At 54.5% G+C, this 17,346-nt stretch overlaps 1 protein-coding gene across 5 annotated transcripts; it reads right to left on the bottom strand.

The window, feature by feature from the left end:
* Positions 1 to 1,352: 1,352 nt before the first annotated feature.
* Positions 1,353 to 16,902, bottom strand: NFE2L1 (nuclear factor, erythroid 2 like 1). 5 transcript variants are annotated; one of them, XM_030296971.2, is made up of 6 exons: positions 16,791 to 16,902; positions 14,303 to 15,320; positions 9,367 to 9,582; positions 8,869 to 8,958; positions 8,485 to 8,643; positions 1,353 to 7,685 (listed from the first exon to the last, which is right to left on the bottom strand). In XM_030296971.2, the coding sequence occupies exons 2-6, from the start codon at positions 14,810 to 14,812 to the stop codon at positions 6,318 to 6,320; spliced, it is 2,343 nt and encodes a 780-aa protein (XP_030152831.1). In that variant the 5' UTR covers positions 14,813 to 15,320; positions 16,791 to 16,902; the 3' UTR covers positions 1,353 to 6,317. The 5 variants fall into 5 exon arrangements, with proteins under 5 accessions (XP_030152831.1, XP_030152832.1, XP_030152830.1 ...); XM_030296972.2 differs by lacking the exon at positions 16,791 to 16,902 and adding an exon at positions 16,386 to 16,481 and having other exon boundaries at positions 9,367 to 9,549; XM_030296970.2 differs by lacking the exon at positions 16,791 to 16,902 and adding an exon at positions 16,386 to 16,481.
* Between the last annotated feature and the right edge of the window lie 444 nt (positions 16,903 to 17,346).

Genomic DNA, 17,346 nt, shown 5'->3' on the forward strand with positions numbered 1-17,346 from the left:
TAGTTTACTCAGGTGACAGCATCATCTGGGGTGTCCTCCACTGGCAGAGCCAGCCAAATGCTTTGCTCCTCCACGGTCTTGAGCTTCAAGTTAGTGCAGTAAATGGACAGTGTCACCACCACAGAGGCATTCTACCAACTGACGGTGCTCGGGAATAATCGTTTCTGCTTTTCAATGTCATTTGGAAGTTTTGACTACGGATTTTAAAGCCTTTTTTTTTTTTTTAAAGTATTTATTTTGAGAGCAAGCATGAGTGGGGGAAGGGCAAAGAAAAAGGGAGAGAGGGAATCCCAAGCAGGCTCCACGCTTGTCAGCACAGGGCTCGAACTCACGAACCATTAGATCGTGACCTGAGCTGAAATCAAGAGTTGGCGCTTAACTGGCTGAGCCACCCAGGCACCCCTTGACTACCAATTTTAAATAATTTTTGATAGTTGAGTTTTTAAGTACTTATTTTCAGATACAGTGTTCTATTCCAGAACTCATTCCAACTCAGCTCAATTTGATTTTAACATGGCCATTTGGTGTTTGGCCATTGTATGCTTAGCACATCTTTATGGCCTATGGCACTGGGAATGTGCGCTACAAAGTTACCTTTTCTGTCACAAAGGGAAAATGAGGAAATTGCTGCTCCAAAACAATTTGGTGGGACTGAAATTCTGAAATCCAGGTTTTCTAACAATGGTTCTAGATCCAAAACTATGTAGGGACCCGGGTTGAATGTGAGATCAAATTAGCCTGATTGGTTTATCTAGTATTAATCTCCCATGCAAGTTGGATCTTTTCATGAGGATGTCTTCTTTTAAAAAGTATTTACAGCTGACAGGACTGAATGAAGTCAGGCTCGGTGTTTCCCCTCCTCTAGAACTTGACTGAAATACAAATTCCACTACCAAGCCAGCAAAGGAAGGAGTCTTGGCTTCATCTTGCCTTTTGGCAGTAGGAAGCAATCAAGTAGAGGCATCCGGGTGTTCTGGTGTGTGGTTAAGGAAGCTTGATGAGAGCAGAGCTTAAGATTCCCCTGACAGTCCTCGGTCCATGATCTGCGCATCACCTTGGCTTGACTGTCCAGCACAGAGATTTTCTTACGAAGTTATTGCTGTTTTAACCAATGGGTTCACCATTGCTGATCTCTCTTCTATGGATGACTTTTAATTGACCTTGGCCTTGGGAGCTTCCTGCTGCGTACACTGCTGGGTATTGAAAGCCAACGAAATCTGAAATAAAACCATCCTGCGCCGGAATTAAAAGTGTAGCTGGCTCTGCTCTGTGGAAGCAGGTAGAGCAAGTATTGTTTCTAAAGGCTTTTTTCTTTCTTTCTTTCTTTCTTTCTTTCTTTTTTTTTTTTTTTTCTTAGTTAGGCCAGTGACGTAGCAGGACTCTGAGGCAAGGCTGAAACATTGTTTACAATAGATGCTGATGGTTCAGTTCTATAATTTTTGTTTATATTAGTTTGTGTTAACATATTCAATAGTACGTCTGGATCTGCACTGTTGGTTTGCTTGATGGTTTGTGACAGTACCAAAGCCCCTGTTTACCCCACAAGGAATTTAAAATTGCAGTTGACTTTGACCAATCCTGCCATTTCCTGTTTGCAGAGCCTCAGATCAGACTGGGCAACTTTAGGGCCCAGCTGTGGGACACTGGCCCATTGTTTAAATTACTGCTGGCGCCCCTGGTTGAGGATTGGAAGGTTTAAGACAACTGAATTAGCCTAATTAAGTCTGTGTTTAAAACAAAAGGCGGAGCACCAACTCCTTGGCCTTTTCTCTGCCTCTCTCCAACTAGGTTTTCTTTCCTTGGTTGAAAGAGCGTCTGGAATTAAGTAATAAATACTACGTGGCCCATCTCCATTCTGCAGTTAGACTGGAAAAGAAACCAGCTTTAAGAGTTTCTGCAATGTTTGTGTACTCAAAAAAGGAAGACAGGGTTTCTATCCAACTGATTTTGAGAATACACCTCTTCAGTGGGGGCCCAGACACTCACTCCTCCAGACAATTTTGTGCGCTAAATTCTGTATCTCAGCTGAGTCAGGCTGACCTGAACCTTCAAAGTCCTGGCCACAGCAAGGACCGAAACTTAAATCGGGTGCTAAGTTCCATGTGCATCCCAAGTCCCCACGTGCTCCGTCTGCATTACAAAGTTCAGAACTAGAGGCGAGGAGGATCGCTGGCCTCTGAGAAAAAAGTAAAAGGTGAAAGAAAGGTTCTTGTTACCTTGACAAACCGAAGGTCTGCATCCTTTTCTTGTCCCAGATGGACGATAGGAAAACAAGGTTAACCACTCATGACAATGAAGCACGTCGGTTTTGCTAGAGAATTTCTACACTTGGTTGGGAACAGGACCTCCAGAGAGGCAGCCAGCAATCTGGTGCCTGTGCTTGCAGGTGGGTAGTGCTGATAAGGAAGTGAACTTCTTGCTGGCCATGCCATGAAACTGGTTAGTTGGAGCTGAAGCCGGAGCTCTAGGTCATTGCCTGCTGGGTGAGGTAGGAGATGTGAATGAAGGTGGTGGGGATGTTATTTTCCTGTAAGGCACTTGTTTTTCCAGCTATTTGCCAAAGAAACCTAAGAAGCGGCAAGGCCTGGTGTAGTTGGGGCTTGTAAAAGGGCCGAGGGCTGCTCGAGGAAGTCAGGGTTCCAGGGGAAGTACTTCCCGTCCACCGGCTTTTCAACTAGTTGCTCTTCAGCTTTACCTAGTCAGGGCAGGGATTCCGCCATGGAGGCCAAGTCTTGGTGACACCGAACCTTCTCTAGATCACTGTATTTCCCCTCAGTTCTAGATCTCTCCTATTTTTATCGACCCTGAAATAGTGACCCCAGCTCCACTGGTGAGATCTGTGCAGGGCAGAGGCTGGAAATGGGTCTATTTCCCAGTGCTTACGTGAATTAGGATGTGGGGGGGGAAATCTCTTTGAATGGAACCTAGGCTGAAGCCACGGTAAAGCCAGGCTTCTGCCCCCACCCAAGCAGGTCACCCGGAAGTTTGGTCCTCAGTTAACTCTGAGGCCTGTTCATCTCCCTGCCAAGTCTAAGACCCCTTCTCACTTCTTGTCGGAGGTGCAGCAGCTCTTTGACAGGCCTTACTTGAGTCCTCAGATCTTCCTGCCAGAAGAAGCCTTGAAGCCGGAGCACCCACTCCACCTGCCAGCAGCAAAAAGAGGTCAACCCCACGGCAAGTGCTGACCAACTTGGCCCAAAGCCAAGCTGATCAGCGGGATCCTAGACATAACTGTGCATCTCTCCGTAAGGGGACAGCGGGGAGGAGAGACAAAAATATACTTTCTCAGGCCAGGGGCAACACTAACAGGGTGAGAGGAATTTTTCTCTCGAAAAATACTTAAATATGTTAGGTTAAAAAAGTTGCAAAACAAGGTAAAAGTTACAGCCTAATCGTGTCCTTAAACAGACAAAAATGCATATACACATTTCTAGAAGGGATACAAAAACAGGCCTCTCCGGAGTTTTACTTCTCACGATTTACTCTTCTATACGTCATTTGTATTTTTTACCAGCACGAATTAAAGTTGTTAATGTTTAGTCCTTCTCTTTTTAAGAATGTTGGTTTTGTATGGCTTACAGACCTTAGTTAACTCCTGACTAGGAAAGAGCTCTTGTTTGAGATGACCAACGCTTTCCAACTAGAGATGGCGGTTTTAAAAAGCCATTGTAAACTGAAACAAATTGAGGTTATTCCCAGAATTCTATCCCACCCCTTGGGGCACTCCAGTAGCATCATGGAAGGTCTGCCGCTCTAAGCCGAATGGTACACTGGAGTTCGAGATCACAGGTTCCACTATGGGGATCACAGCTTCTGGTCCTAAGCCTCGTCCAGTAATTTCACAGGCTGCCAGGTGAGCGTCTGCTAAGCACCTACCCCAAGATGTGGTGGCGGTTCCAGCAAGCACGAAGTACCTGGGGGCTCTTTCAGCTCTTTCGGAAGCTTGGTATTAAAGGAGGTGTTTTGAGAGAGACCAGAGTCTGTTCACCTCTGCCGGGGAGGCTTTCTGATGCCTTAACCCCTGGAGTCTAGCCTCCTGCTTCCCCGGTTCTGTGGTCCTGCTGACACACGCCAGCGCCAGCGCTTGGCATGTGCTGGTCTCGTCGACCTCCCAGGTTTTCATTGTCATTGGCGTGACCGCCCTCCGATGCGCTGCGCCTCTCTGGCAGGTGGGGCCACCAGAGAAGCAACAGCGTGGTCAAGATTTAAAAATGCGGCATTTCACAGGCGAACAGGTGAGAGCACCTCCGCCTAGCCCAGTCCCAGCCGAAAGCGGCCAAAAGGACTCGGAATCCTTCCCCAGAGGATTCAGCTTGGCAAACCCTGCGGAGAGGTGCCAACACCTGCTTGGAAGGTTTAATATCCACTTAAGAGTTTTTTTAATACCCACTTAAGACTTTTTGTCTTTCTAAATTCCTCATCGTCAACCTCCCCTGTTCTCCACCCACCTTCCCCTGTAAGCTCTGCCTTAGCCACACAATGGCCAGTCCTCCCCTCATGGGGTCAGGGTTTTTTATTCAAAGTAGGGAAAAATTGCACTTGAGAATGAATCATCCATTTTATTTTATTTTATTTTGTCATGTGCTCACAGCATCTCTCTCTCTCTCTCTCTTTCTCTCTCACTCTCTCCCCTCTCCCTGGCAGGTCAGAGATAAATTAAAAATAAAATCTACAAGGAAAATAATTTATAAAAGCACTTCCCAGGCTCGTGCCTTCTATCCCTACTGCTCATTTAGAATGCACCCCTCACCCCTGCCAAGCGGGGAGGGAAGGAGAATCAGGACTTCTCCCCCAACAACTCACTCCTGCTCGCCTGGGGCTGACTGTACTCCAGAGCCAGGCAGGGGTGGGGGCAGCAGTGGCAAACAGTTAAAAATAAAGACACTGTGGTCCTGGAACCATCTGGCCACCTTGGCGCTCCCCTCTCTGCCTCCCCCAGGCAGTCCTCCTGCCTGGGGCCTTTGCTAAGATGGGGGTGTGGAGAAGCAGCCCGTGGCCGAGAGCCTAGGGGGAGGTGCTCTCAGCCCCCATTACATGCACTTCTCATTCTAGAAAGAAACCCAAAAAAAAAAAAAAAAGCAGACGGAGACCTCGGGACAGAGGAGAAAAATCCCAAGTGTTCACACAGTTACACGGAGTCTTTATGGCAAAGAGAACATTTAGCAGCTTTGAATATTGGGGTTATCTCCTTTTTACTCAACACAAGCATTCTAGACCCTATAAGTGATACAGGGCTCAAGCCCTAAAAAAATCAAAGCGCAAGAAATTCTAAGAGGACTAGTTTTTGTTGCTGGGTTTTGTGGTTTGTCTTCCAGTGACATGCCCAGTGGTTGGCAGGGGAGACCTGAGGGAAGGGTCACCCCCCAGTGTTGTGCTGAATGCTGCCTGGCTTCTCCACATCATCCCCCCTCCTCGAGGCGGCACCCCAGCTGCACAAGAGCTCCAGGCGGCGGGGAGGGGCAAGAGAACAGCATTGGCATGCAGGCTCTGATGGAAACTGGGGGCGCCTCAGCTCAGGGGGGACTGGGCACCGGGTGAGACGGAGTGGCGGGGCAGTGAGTGACATGCTTGGTGCTGGGGCTGCTGCGACACTGGGGCCTCGTGACCCTTTCCCATTCGCCCTGCTCTTGGACCCAAACCCTCCAAGCCAGTGTTGGGTCCCAGCGGCTCCCCGACGACTGAGAACATTCCAGGAGACCTCCAAGGCTCCCCTTCAGGGCTGCCACAGGGCAGGAACAGCAGGAGCCTACAGAGCCCCTCCCAGATCCCACCTCGTGTTCCACCCTCCCGTGGGGCGAAGTAGGGTTTACTGGTGCCTGTGGCCTAGTCCCACCTAAATCCCGCTGCCTGGAATCCTGGCCAGAGCCGACCTTTAACCTGCCCTTTGATTTTCTTCCCGCTTTGATTTTTTTGGGGTTGTTTTTTTTTGTTTTGTTTTTGTTTTTACCCCTTTCCATCCCTCCTTCCTTCCAGGAATGAGACTTTCTACACCTTTCCTCTCACGGTCCTCCCTCTTCCCCTCGGTCGGCCTGCAGCAAGGCCAGCACCACCCCCTCCCTCAAATGAAACAGCAGGGGAGGACCCTGTCCACCCAAAACGGTCTGGCCATCTCCGCCCCACCCCACCCCCACCGGGGGGGAGCGGAGCCAGACAGCGCCTGCGCCCTCCTCTTCCTGTCCACTGACCCGCAGTTTCTCCCGTCTGAGATCTGTTGGATAAGAAGGCGTGTAAGTCCCCGCTGTAGGTCCAGGTCCAGGCCCAGGCCCAGCCCTTCAGTTTCCGTCCCGGTGAGCGTCAACCCCCCTCTCCTCCCGGGCTCACTTTCTTCGGTCCTTTGGCTTCCTCTCCTGTCGCCGGGCCTGCTGGTCAGCCAGGGTGCGGGGAATGAGGAGGACGCTGCCGTCCCCGGCATACTGGAGTGCGTACTGACTGGGCGAGTAGGGCCGCCCGTTCTCATCCCGCAGCCGCCCAAACACCTCCTGGTACAGGCTCTGGACCTTCTGCTTCATCTGCCGCAGGGACCGGAGGAACTCGACCTTCTCCCGCAGCAGGCGAGCCTTATCGCGCTGCAGGTCCTCCACATCCCGCTCCAGGTTCAGGATGGTGTCCAGCTTGCGCTTGCGGCAGTTCTGGGCGGCCATCTTGTTCTTGCCCCGGCGCCGGATGTCGCGGATGAGGCTCAGCTGGGCCTCGCTCAGCTGGTACTTGGACAGCAGCTCGTTGAACTCCTCCACGGGCAGGTTAATGATTTTGTCGTTGGTGAAGGGGATCTTCATGGCTCTGGCTCGATGCTCATCACGGCTCATCTGCTTGTCGAGGAAGTCGGCCTGTTTCTCCTTGCTGCCTTTCTTGAGGGCGCTGGGCGGCGGCAGGTCGGCAGAGTCGAGGGCGCTGGGCGCCATGTTGTACGTGTGGTTGTGGCCCACATGCTCCAAGTAGGGCAGGCAGGAGAGCTGAGACGGATCCTGGTAGCTCATGCGGCAGAACTTGGAATACTCAGGCTGGTAACCCACGGCGCCCTCGGCCTCTTCCAGATCCAGGGTCTCAGAGTCAGAGCTGTAGCCAACAGCACCTTCCTCAGAAAAGGAGGAAGAAGCGGAGGAAGAGGACGAGGAAGAGGAGGAGGATGAAGAGGAGGAGGAGGAGGATGAAGAGGAGGAGGAAGAGGAGCTGCCTTCTGAGCTGCTCAGGGAGGAAGGGCTATGGCTGGAGTCCAAGGAGAGGCCTGAGTCAGAGTCAAACTCCTCCTCGAGCTGGGAGGCCTGCACCGGGTTAAAGCCCTCTTCGATGGCCAGGTCCATCAGGCTGATCTCGTCCAGCATGGCTTCGTCTAACAGGCCCCCCAGCGGGTCAGGCAGCTCCGGGCCTGCTGTGTCGTTGGCTGTGCCGTTGAGCTGGGGTGGAAAGAAGAGCCCCGCCAGGTTGGTGGAGCCAAAGGTGGAGTTGAGGCTGGTGGAATTGCTGGGGACCAGCGGGAGCAGCGTGGAGCTGCTGGCCACAGGCAGGCTCTCCACCTCGGGACTGAAGAGTGAGAAGTCCTGGCTGCAGCCCCCCAGGGACGCCTGATGCAGGCTGACATTCTGATTGATGGGAGTGTTGGGGGCAAGGCTGTAGTTGGTGCTCAGGGGGTCTCCAGGAGGGGCACTGTACAGGATCTCGTTTGTTGAAGTGTTCACTTCCATGGCCTGGGAGGGGAGAAGAGCACCACCGTTCACTCTGAGCAGACTCCCTCCCCCAGTGTGGCTGGGGGCACAGCGGGCACCTGACGCAGGCACGGTTGCATGGGTACAAGGGCGACACACTGGAATCCAGAGCCCAGGGGTCAGCTCCTGGCCCTGCTTGGTCCACTGGCGGAGATGGTTCCTCCCTGGAGACCCCACCCCAAGGCAGGACTGCCCGGCTCCCGCTTGTGTTTGGCCAGACTCCCCCCCCACCTCGGAGAGAGAGGAAGAGAACACCTAACACTGCCCACCTCCTCGGTGCAAAATCCACACATTCAAAAGAACACCAGTCTTGGAGTGAGAAAACCTAGCTGCGCTGCTTGCTGTGTGACCATGGGCACATCGCTTAACCTCTCTGAGTTCCAATTTCCTCACCTTTAAAACAACAAAGGGCTAACTAGACGACTGTAAGGATCAGGAAAGATGACAACGGCTACAAAGCACTGTGTGAATGTCTAGTTCTATCAGTGCTAAGCCCCGGAAGCACTCAGTCGAGTGACTGCCTACCTAAAGGAAAGGAAGAAGGCATACCAAGAAGACGGTCCTGCTTTAGAAGGCTCAGCCCTGGGGTTTTAACCCAAACCCCAATCCTGATTTTACCCCGTACCCCAAGGAGACACCTGGACAATGACCTCTCAGTGTCCCCACTTCCCTGAGATCAGAGAAAAGCGTGACTTTCTCTTCCAGAGGTGGAAAAGCAACTGAGCGCTAAAACACTCCCCACACTGTCCGATAGGATCGTGGCCCATTTTAATAATCCTACCTGCATTTCCATAATAGACATGAGATCTTGCCACTGCTGCTCCAAATCAAATGGCGAGTCTGTCCCCGTCAGGAGAGGAGACAAGAGGTTGTTCTGAAGGCCTGGGGGCTCGCTCTCGCTAGGCACTGCTTCTGTTATGCTGGAAATGTCTGCTGGAAACTAGGGCAAAACACAGAGGCTTTAACGAGGCGAAGGAAAGACCACCTTCTGCGTTCCTCCCAGAGACTACCACCTGAGGTTCTGTTTCTTCCTTCCTCTGAGTTCACCCCCAGCAGCCAGAACAAGGCCGGCACCAGGACCTGGCCCCTCAGGCAGCCGCAGAGGGGGACACGGTGTGCAGGCCACCCTGCTGGCTCAGTGGGCTCTCCCTGGAGTCCTGCTCACCTCAGCATTCTCCCCAAAGGGGCAGGTGGCCTCCAGCAGCCTAAGGCACTCTTCCAGGGACAGGGCCGTCTGGTCCTCCCCACCAGGCACCTGTGGCAACAGCAACTGTAAGTCTGACTGACCTGGGCCTTGGCTGCCTGCGGGCCAAGGCCTCTTCCCCAGCCTTTCCAAGGAAGCTGAAGGAGGACGTGTATGGTTACAGGCCTGCACTCTCCCTCTGTTCCCGGGCTAACGGCTGGCCCTGAGTCCCAAACTCCAGGAAAGAACGGAGGGAGAGTGGAAGCGTCCTCGCGCAAACAGGAAGCTGCTAGGTGCTTTGCCTCCTCTGCTGTTTGTTACCAAGGCCTGGCCCCTCTGCTTCTGTTGCTCATCCACTCCCCCTTCCTCAGTCCAAGCGACTTAGAGACCCAGCCCGCAAGATACACTCAGGTTCATCCCACAGACAGAACCTGCCTTCTGTGAGGACGGGTTTCTAGAAGTGGGCGGAGGCGAAGGTACCTGTGCAGGGAAGCTCTCCCCCGTTTCTCCATCCACTAGCAGGTTTCGTGCCAGAGCTTCTGCACCCTCGCCTGACCAGGTGTCGTCCTGCTCCGCTCCATCTTGCAGGTCCTTGTCCACATCCTGCTCCTTCTGGCGATGACTATAGTCAAAAATCTCACGCCCAGCCCCCAGGTCAATATCCTGTCGCCAAAGGATGTCAATCAGATCTATGTCCTGAAAGACAGATCACCATGACTTTAGTTCTTGGATCCAAGGGCCCTTCCTAGCATCAACCTGGTAAGTCCTGGGAGTAGGAGGCAGCTCTCCCAGCTCCTGTCCCCTCTGTACCAACAAGGCTTCATTCATCCATTTCCAGATACCGGTCTCCAGAATAAGAAAAAGAAAGAAAGAAGGAAAGCCCACAAACAAGAGCTAGTAAAAATTACCAGCGTGACCATCCCCACACAAGTCTGTGGGCTTAGGACCAGAGACACAGGCAGGCGACACAAGAAAAGAAGGGGGAAGCAGGAGACACTTCTCATTTTGGGAATGGGAATCCCTTAAAACTTGGGTTTGTAGGATCCTGGCCAGGCCAAGCAAGGGCGAACTGTCATGCAGAATTGCTTCCCGGTGGCCAGGCTTGCATCAGCCTATGGTGCCATTTCATTTGCATAAAGGGGTGGGGTGGGCCAGAGAGGAAAATCCCTGCATTTGCAACCACCTGATGCAACCAATGACAGCGACAGGCTGTCTCCGGCCCTTCCTACGGCCATCCTCCCTTCCCTGGCTGAGGAAGGAGTAAGGCAGAACACCCACAACTCTTAAAGCCCAGGCTCACCTCAAGATCCATCCCTGCCAGAATCCCCACTCTCAGCTGCTCCTAGCAAGCCGCCTCAGTCCCAAGAGAGCCTCAGGCAGTCAGCTGATCCTCACTGGGCACCCCACCCCTGCCAAGGCCGGCCCCTGGTGTCCCCTCACATGAGCGCGCTCACTCCCTCGCCACACCCCGGGACTCACTGACGCTCCGTCAGCCAGCCCACTCAAGGACGTGGACCCCATCACCGCTCAGCCACAACTGCCACCCCAGGCACCAAAATGCCTCCTTCCCACTCTACCCTGGTAGCTCCTGATCAGTTCCTGCACCAACTGCCACCCCCACTGCCACCAGCACAGAACACCGGTAGGTAAGAGCCATTTGGGCTTCCTACACATGCCATCCCCTGTGGCCGAGGAAACCCTGAACTCTTGCCTTCCATTCAGAGAGTAAAAAAGCACTTTCCAGAAAGCAACATCCTCAGAGTAGACCCACCTCCCCAGCCCTGACCAGGTATCCCTTTCCCACCGAAACCCTCCCAGATCCTAAGACCTCCCAGGTGTACCTCTCCCTTTAGTCTCCCCCACATACACCAACCTGAACAGAAGCCCTGGACCCAGGAGCAGAGGGGGGCTGGGCCACCCGGTGACCAGCCAGCAAAGAGTTAAGGGGCCGGCTCCCTTTGGCATGGCCCCCACCACTGTGAGAGCTGCGGTCCAGGCGGGTCATGGTCTGCGAGATGAGCCCCGGGGCAGCTGGTGCCGGGAAGCCGGACAGGGGGCTGCAAGGAGCTCTTGGCTTGCAGGGAGCACACCAGGCTGGAAGGGTGGCCCCTTGCTAGCTCCAAGGGGCCCGAGGAGGGTGCCCCGCCCGTGCTGCTGCCTGGGCGGCCCAGCCCAGCCCCCTTCCTCCATCCTTGAGCAGCCCCCTCCCACCTCACAACCCCAGTTCCACTCAGGCGCCCGGCAGCCCCCACCCTGAGCTCACCGCAGAGGCTGCAGTGAGACGGGACTCCCACCCCATGCTCCGTGCTCAAGCTGCAGAGGAGAGCAAGCTCCCTCCGGGGCCTATCCTCCCGCTCCTCCCTCTCTCCCCCTCCCCACGCCCCCCAAACTTGTTACCTAGGCTGCAGCAAGGAGCCAATCCCCTCCCCCTCCCACCCCGCAGGTCACTGCTGAGGCTGCGGAGAGCCAATCCCCTCCCCCAGGTCAGCAGCTGGGCTGCGGAAAGAGCCAATCCCCTCCCACTGTCGTTACCTAGGCTGCGACGAGAGCCAATCTCCTCCCCCAAGTCTCCGCTGGAGATGCGGAAGGAGCCAATCCCCTCCCACCGCCTGTTACCTAGCTGCAGCCGGGAGCCAATCTCTGCACCAGGGCAGCTGGAGAAGCTGCCGCAAGGAACCAGCCCATCCCTGGGCCGCCTCCGTCTCCTCAAGGAGACGCACCCAGGGGCGGGCAGCCCCACCCAGCCCAGTCAGCCAGCCGGGGTGGCGCAGTGAGAGAGCACTGGGGGGAAGGGGTGCCACTCTCCCTCTTGTCGCATCCTGCTCACCCAGCCCACTCACGACTGGGCAGAAACCACTCCCACAGCTTTTGGGGGCATCTAGTTCTTCCCTGGAAGTGGAAGGAGTTTTCCGGTTTCTCAGAAGGGCTGTGGCCGGTCATCCTGAAGCCCAAGGATCACAAGCTGGGCTGGGCAGGAACCCAGTGCACCCGGCCCCGCTGTGAGCCAGGGGCTCGGTCACCCACCGACAGGCCAGAAGGGAGGAAGAAGGAAAGCCATCTGCACACAGGGCCGGCCAGGCCTAGCTCCGAGCAAGAGAAGAGGGACACAAGCCCGAAGGCCAGCACTGAAGGAGACAAGTGCTCTGCAACATCCTGGCCACAACTGTGTCCCACGATCCCGCTTTACCCCAGCTTTTTTCAAGAGCATTCTCTTCTGCCTGACCCCTGGCCCACATCTCTAAAGCAAGGAAGGAGAAAGCCGCCAACAGAATCAGGATCACAGTTCTGACTTCCATCCTCACTGCTGCAGCCCTTGAGCCTAAGGTCAGGTCAGGGACAGTATGTTCTCCTTGGTCACACACTGCTCCTCGCCGGGGAAGAGCTGTACACAAGCCACCCCCTGCGCTGGGCAGAGCGCCAACCTCGAGGGGAATCCTATCCCTGACAAGGGCCTGGGCTATGGCTGTCCATCGAACCGGCCTGGCAGCGGGGGAGCGCTGCCACCCCGGGGATAATACCAGCTCCAGCAGCGCCTGTCACATGCTCTGGACCCGGGTATTTTTATCCCGGAGTTGCTGAGGAAATGTTGTTCTGGACACGTAATAAACCCTCCCTTCCCCCACACCCAGTCTAGGCCCCTAAGGCTGACCCACCCCCAACCCCCCAATGGGAGGAGAGAAGGCCTGGAATCAGGGAACACACAACCTTCATGAAGGCCAAAAAATGGAAGAAAGCAGGGTCAAAGTCCCACCCCATTCTGCCCCAACCCTTCCAATTATATCCAAACAACCCACCCTATCCCATCCCAGGAGAGCTCCCAGCTGGAACAGGAATGGAGCTACACTTGCAGAGCACCCAGGAGCAAGCCCAGTCACACCACCCTTGGGGAGCAACATCAGGGCGGGCGGACGGAAGAGGAGGCTGGGAGGCATACTTTGTCAGACCACCGTACCAAGACTGAAGCCCATTTGAGCGAAAAGGACAGAGAAAGCAGAAAAAAAAGCCGAAGTTCCCAGTGGCTCTGTAAAATATAGATGAGGCACTACAAGGTAAGGAATGCTTACAGCTCCCATGCTCAGATAATTCTAGTCTCTCTCAAAGCAGACCCAGCACGAGCCAGCTGAGCATAGAGGAACCCCGGCACTACCGGACATTTGGGACCAGATCGATCCGGCGTTTGGGGCCTGTGCTATGCTTTTTAGTATAAGTGTAGCAGCATCCCTGGCTTCTCCCTACTAGATGCCAACAGCAGCTCTTCCAGTTGGGACAACCAAACCGTCTCTGGGCACTGCCAGATACCCCTAGACGGGCAAAATCGCCCCCAGCTGAAGACCACTGGCCCAGAGGAAGCCACACGCTTTGACAGTCACTAGCATTCAAAGAAATGAGCTCAGGAACAGGCCTGAATTCAGGACAGGAGGCAAAGCCTGGTCTGACTGGTGGGCAGAAAACAGCCAAGATCCGCAGCACCCGTAAAACTTTCTACATACCCAACCCCCCTCCCCGAGACTCACAGCTCTGGAAAACCCAGGCCAGCGCAATCCAGCCTTCTCTTTCCCTAATGGTCAGGAGAGGGCAGCGGACCTTTTCTGAAGCTCCTGAAGGCCGAGCGGCAGGCCAGGGCCAAACACAGAGCTCAAAGTAGTCTTATCATCATGTTGGTGAGGTAGGAGCAGCAGGAGCCATTCATATCGTTAAAGGCAAGGGCCTCACTTTCTGCCCAGAATAGGATGTCAGCCACATGTCAGGAGCTAAAGATCTCTGATGGCTCAAAGGAAGTGGACTTAGGCAGCAGAATGCAGCTTCTAGCTCCCAGCCCTATCCTCCCTACTCCCTGCAACAGGCCTTCAGCAAGGAATGGGAGCCTTGGCCCTCTCCTGGCCAAGAGTAACTATCTAAATCTACCCCTTGGCTCAGGCCCAGGAGAGCCGACTTATCAAGGACCTTACAACAACAGGCCTGACCACAAAGGAGGAGAACTTCAGGATATGCATGTGTGTTTTGACGTGGGGGAGGTACAAGGCAAGAGTCCACAAACTATTTGTGTCTTAGCAACAGATCTACACCGCATCAAAGCCCATCACAACATGACTCCCTCCCCCACCCCGGGGCCTCCAGCAGTCATGTTGAAATCCAAGCAGTAAACACGCTGGCATGTTCTAGGAACCTCCCACTGCTCTGACGGTACATTTAGAGGTGGGTCAATGGTTCAACACAAGGAAATGCTCCCAGCCCCCAACCCCGGTCAGACAATTCAGCTCATTCCTGTCACCGAACAATGCCTGAGAGCCCCCCACCTCCACCCTGCCCAACCACTGATCTTTACAGGGCAAGTACCATGACCAAGCTCCTTCGGTACCACCCCACCCCTGCGACCCCAGATCCCTCTCGCCCACCCCGACATGTGGCCACTAACCTCTTTGGTTAGGTCTCCACTGACTGGAGGGGCTACAGCTCCCAAATCCTCCAAATCTTCACTGAATCCCTGCTCCGTTTCGCTTTCTCGCACCCCGTTGTCCGGGCCTGTCACATCTTGGAGGCCACTGGAACTCTCGAGGGTAAGGCCTGAGCTGGGCTGGCTGCCAGAGACAGACCCCTCCGGATCCCGGTGGACCAGCCAGGCGTTTACCTCAGTGGTGGGCACCTGGAACCTGTCCAGGGCCCTCACCTGACTCAGGAGCCGCCGGGCAGTGAAGTAATTGTCCAGGTCTATGCTCTTGGGGTGGACACCATAGCCATCCAAGGTGTTCCTCAGGTTGTGGAACTGGGTCTGAGTATAGGCAGAACTGGGCCCCAGGATGATCTCCCGGAGCGGGGGGAGCTGTGAGGTCAGGTAAGTATCCACGTCCACCCGCACCCCAATCAAACTCAGCAGAATGGTGAACTGGAGGAGTCCTTCCGTTAAGTATTTCTTCAGAGAAAGCATTGCTGAAGGACCAGAATGTTTATGCTTTTTGGTTTTTAAATCTTCCAAAAGACAAATCAAGGCCACTGCTCTGCTGCTCCAGCCAGCAAGGTACCCTCCTCAGGGCCAAACCCTGTATCCCACCCTGGCAGAACACAGGGGCTGAGCTCCTGGATGGCCTCAGAGGAAAGCACGCCCTGTGAAGCCAAGGCCACACTCCAGACCACATTCACTTTTCCCTTCTCGATACCTCACCTCTGCACATACAACTGTTGCTAACCCAGGCCAGGCCCTCAGGGCCCACGTGACTTACTGTCTCCACAGTCCACATACAGTCATTTCCTCACTCACGTCAGTTGTCCTCTCTGTGGATTCCACTGCAGGCTGTTCTCAGGAACAGCTGATGGATTTTTTTTTTTTTTTTCTTTCTCCCTAAGGTTTATTTTCTTTGGCTGGAGCTACAGGCCTTTTGTCTTGGGTCAGAGTGTCCCGCCTCCTCCACACTTACCAGGGGGGTTTCCAGAGAAACCTGAAATGGGAATCACAAGAGCAACAGGATAAGATTCTAGAATTTTCACACCATCATCAAGGCAGAAGGCAGGAAACACATTCAAACGCCACTTTTATATTTTATTGAAAAAATATCCCAGAGAAACAAAAACCAAAAATCTGTTATAAGCAGGAAAACTACGAAAGGAAAATACTGCTCACAAAGGATCCCAGTCTCTGGATATTAAATGTGTAATACCCTAAAAGGTAGCTTGTGTGGGATAAGCAGACAATGCCCGGGGCATCCAAAATATTTTACATGTGGTCTGATTTACCAACCCTCCCCCACTTCATCCACACACTACCCAGCTTCTATTTTTAGCCCCAGAAGCCCATTTCCTATCTTCAAGAAAAGTTGATTTCCCATCTCAGGAGAAAACTACCCACAACCCCTGTCCCTTCCAGTTCTAAAGGGAGAGAGAGGCTATTAGTGAGAGAAGAGCGCAAAAGGACATGAGGACAACGTTCAGGACACCACTTGGCAAAAGAATAATGCCTTTTGTCTTCCCAGCTTTAAAATATTAATTCCTTTTCCTATCTCGCATATAAAAGGGGGGCTGAGAACACTGAGGGGTGAGGTGGTGAGGCAGGATTATTCGACCCATAATTTGCATAGGCAGGTTTTATTTTCATTCATATGACCTTCTGAGCCAAAATAGAAGGATAAGGCCAAGTTCTCAAGCCAGATAGCCAAGTGGGGAGGGAGTAAATCTGCCTTTCAGTTTCTAGTCTCAACTTTTCAGCTTCCGTTAACCTCATAAACCAAGGTAACTCTCTTCACTGTCGTGACCCACCTACCAACTTCATCTTAAGGGGGACGAGGGACGGACGGACAGACGGACGGACACACACACCCCTTATTTGGTTAAAGTAAACAAAACTGCGACCCAGAATTCTTGCTTACACTACCCTCCCATTCTCACGCAATTTATGACTAAAACCCCCCAAGAGACAGTTCACTTCGAGAAACTGGACAAGGCCCCTTAAAGACGGAGTAAGGCCAGAGGCCTCTGGTCTGAGCCCGCTCCCACCCCGCCCCGGATACCCGAGTCCGGCTGGGACCAAGTCGCCATGCCCGCTGTCGGCGCCTGGGCTTCTAGCCTTCTGGGGCAACAGCGAACAAGTGCTACTCGGCCGGCCTTGACCCACCCTCACAGCCAAACCCCACCCCGCCCTCCGTCCGGATGGCCCCACCCCGTCCAGGCCCGGGCCTCACACCACGCCTTCTCGCGCCCTCAGCCCTCCCCAGCCCAACCCACCCCCGAGCAGGCTCTCTCCACGGCCTCGCGGCCCCTCCCAGCCAGGCCCAGGGCCCGGGCCCGACGCGAACCTCGCTCACCCGCCGTTCCCGCCTCCTGCCCCTGGGCTCCACCCCGCCGCCCTTCACCCCACAAGCCTCGGCCCCGCGGCGCTACGCCCCTCGCGTCGGGAAAAGGAGTGTGCCTGATACCCGCTGCAGAGCTCGGCGTCCGCCGCTGCCGCCACAGCAGGCCCTCAGCCCGAGTCCCGGCCTTGCAGCCGCCACCACCGGCCGGCCTAGAGCTCCCCAGCCTCCGCTTCCCTCCCCGCCCCCTCCTCCCACCTCACTCGGAAGCCCGCCCTCCGCGTCTTTCCTAGGAACACGTTTCTCCAATCAGCGAGCCGAGACAGCGGCCTTCGCCGGATGTCATTTTGATTGACAGCCGAAAGAGCCCAATGGCTGAGCGTGTCTCCTCCTCCTCCCTTTCCCCATTTCCCAAGACTGACATGGCCCATGGCCCAGTGGACGCGTAGGCCCGCCCCGCGGCGTGGGCTCACCAATAACTGGGGCGAAGGCCCTAGAGCCCGGCATTCTGGCCTCTCCGCCGTGCGTCGGCCGCCCGAGGTATTACAGGCTGGGCGCCGAGTAAAGTGTGCAAGCTGATGGCTCCTAGTGCGTTCTTCAGCCGGGGGATGAGGGCCTGGGGCCGGGAGTGAAAGGCGGTATCGCTGCCGGAGCGCGGAATTCCCCCCCAGAAGGTTCCCAC

Source organism: Lynx canadensis, chromosome E1 (genome assembly GCF_007474595.2).
Source record: "Lynx canadensis isolate LIC74 chromosome E1, mLynCan4.pri.v2, whole genome shotgun sequence".
In the NCBI taxonomy this organism is placed as follows: Eukaryota; Metazoa; Chordata; class Mammalia; order Carnivora; family Felidae; genus Lynx; species Lynx canadensis.